The sequence below is a fragment of the Alligator sinensis genome, unplaced genomic scaffold, assembly GCF_000455745.1.
Source record: "Alligator sinensis unplaced genomic scaffold, ASM45574v1 scaffold107_1, whole genome shotgun sequence".
Taxonomy (NCBI): domain Eukaryota; kingdom Metazoa; phylum Chordata; order Crocodylia; family Alligatoridae; genus Alligator; species Alligator sinensis.
In genome coordinates, this window is record NW_005843041.1 from 95,298 (window position 1) to 95,837 (window position 540).

The 540-nt window shown below is 67.4% G+C and overlaps 1 protein-coding gene across 1 annotated transcript in view; it reads right to left on the reverse strand.

Annotated features, from left to right (window-relative positions):
• LOC102369777 (calpain-12-like) overlaps positions 1 to 540 on the reverse strand; it is a 10,520-nt gene that overhangs the window by 9,773 nt on the left and 207 nt on the right. Inside the window, exons 2-3 of the mRNA XM_025193388.1 lie at positions 445 to 539; positions 2 to 43 (exon numbers count right to left, since the gene is read on the reverse strand). Coding sequence (XP_025049173.1) covers positions 2 to 43; positions 445 to 539 — 137 coding nt within the window. The remainder of the gene's footprint in view (position 1; positions 44 to 444; position 540) is intronic.

A 540-nucleotide genomic window follows, 5' to 3' on the forward strand; every position in this document is an offset into this window, starting at 1 on the left:
GGTCGTCCACCACCACGTCCACCCACTGCCCGTACTGCCAGAACTGGGGGGGGCACGGCGCGTCACCCCAGTGCATTGTGGGAAGGGATGGGGGGCACTGCCACGTGGCACCAGCCCGTGTGGCTTGACCCCACCCACGTTTCCGTGGTGACCCCGGGATTCAGGGCCTGTTGCCATCCATTTCCATGGCAACCCCCAGCTTCCGGGACCTGTTTCCGTGTCCGGACCCCCCTCCCCGTTTCCATAGCAACCCCTAGCTTTGGGGCCAGGTGTCCTGTGTGGGCCCCCTCACCTGTTCCCATGGCAACCCCCAGATTCGGGGTCCGTTGCCATGTCCAGACTCCCCTCCCCCATTTCCATGGGAATCGGGAACCTCTGGGGACATTGCTGGGGGCCCCAAATTCAGCCCCCCCGCCCTCATTGCCCACCCCCCTGGGTGCCCACCTGGAAGTGGAAGATGCCGGCGTACTGCCCGGGGGCAAAGCCCTGCCCGGGGGGCACCACCCTCCGCAGCAGGCGGGGGCGCAGGGTCAGGGATGC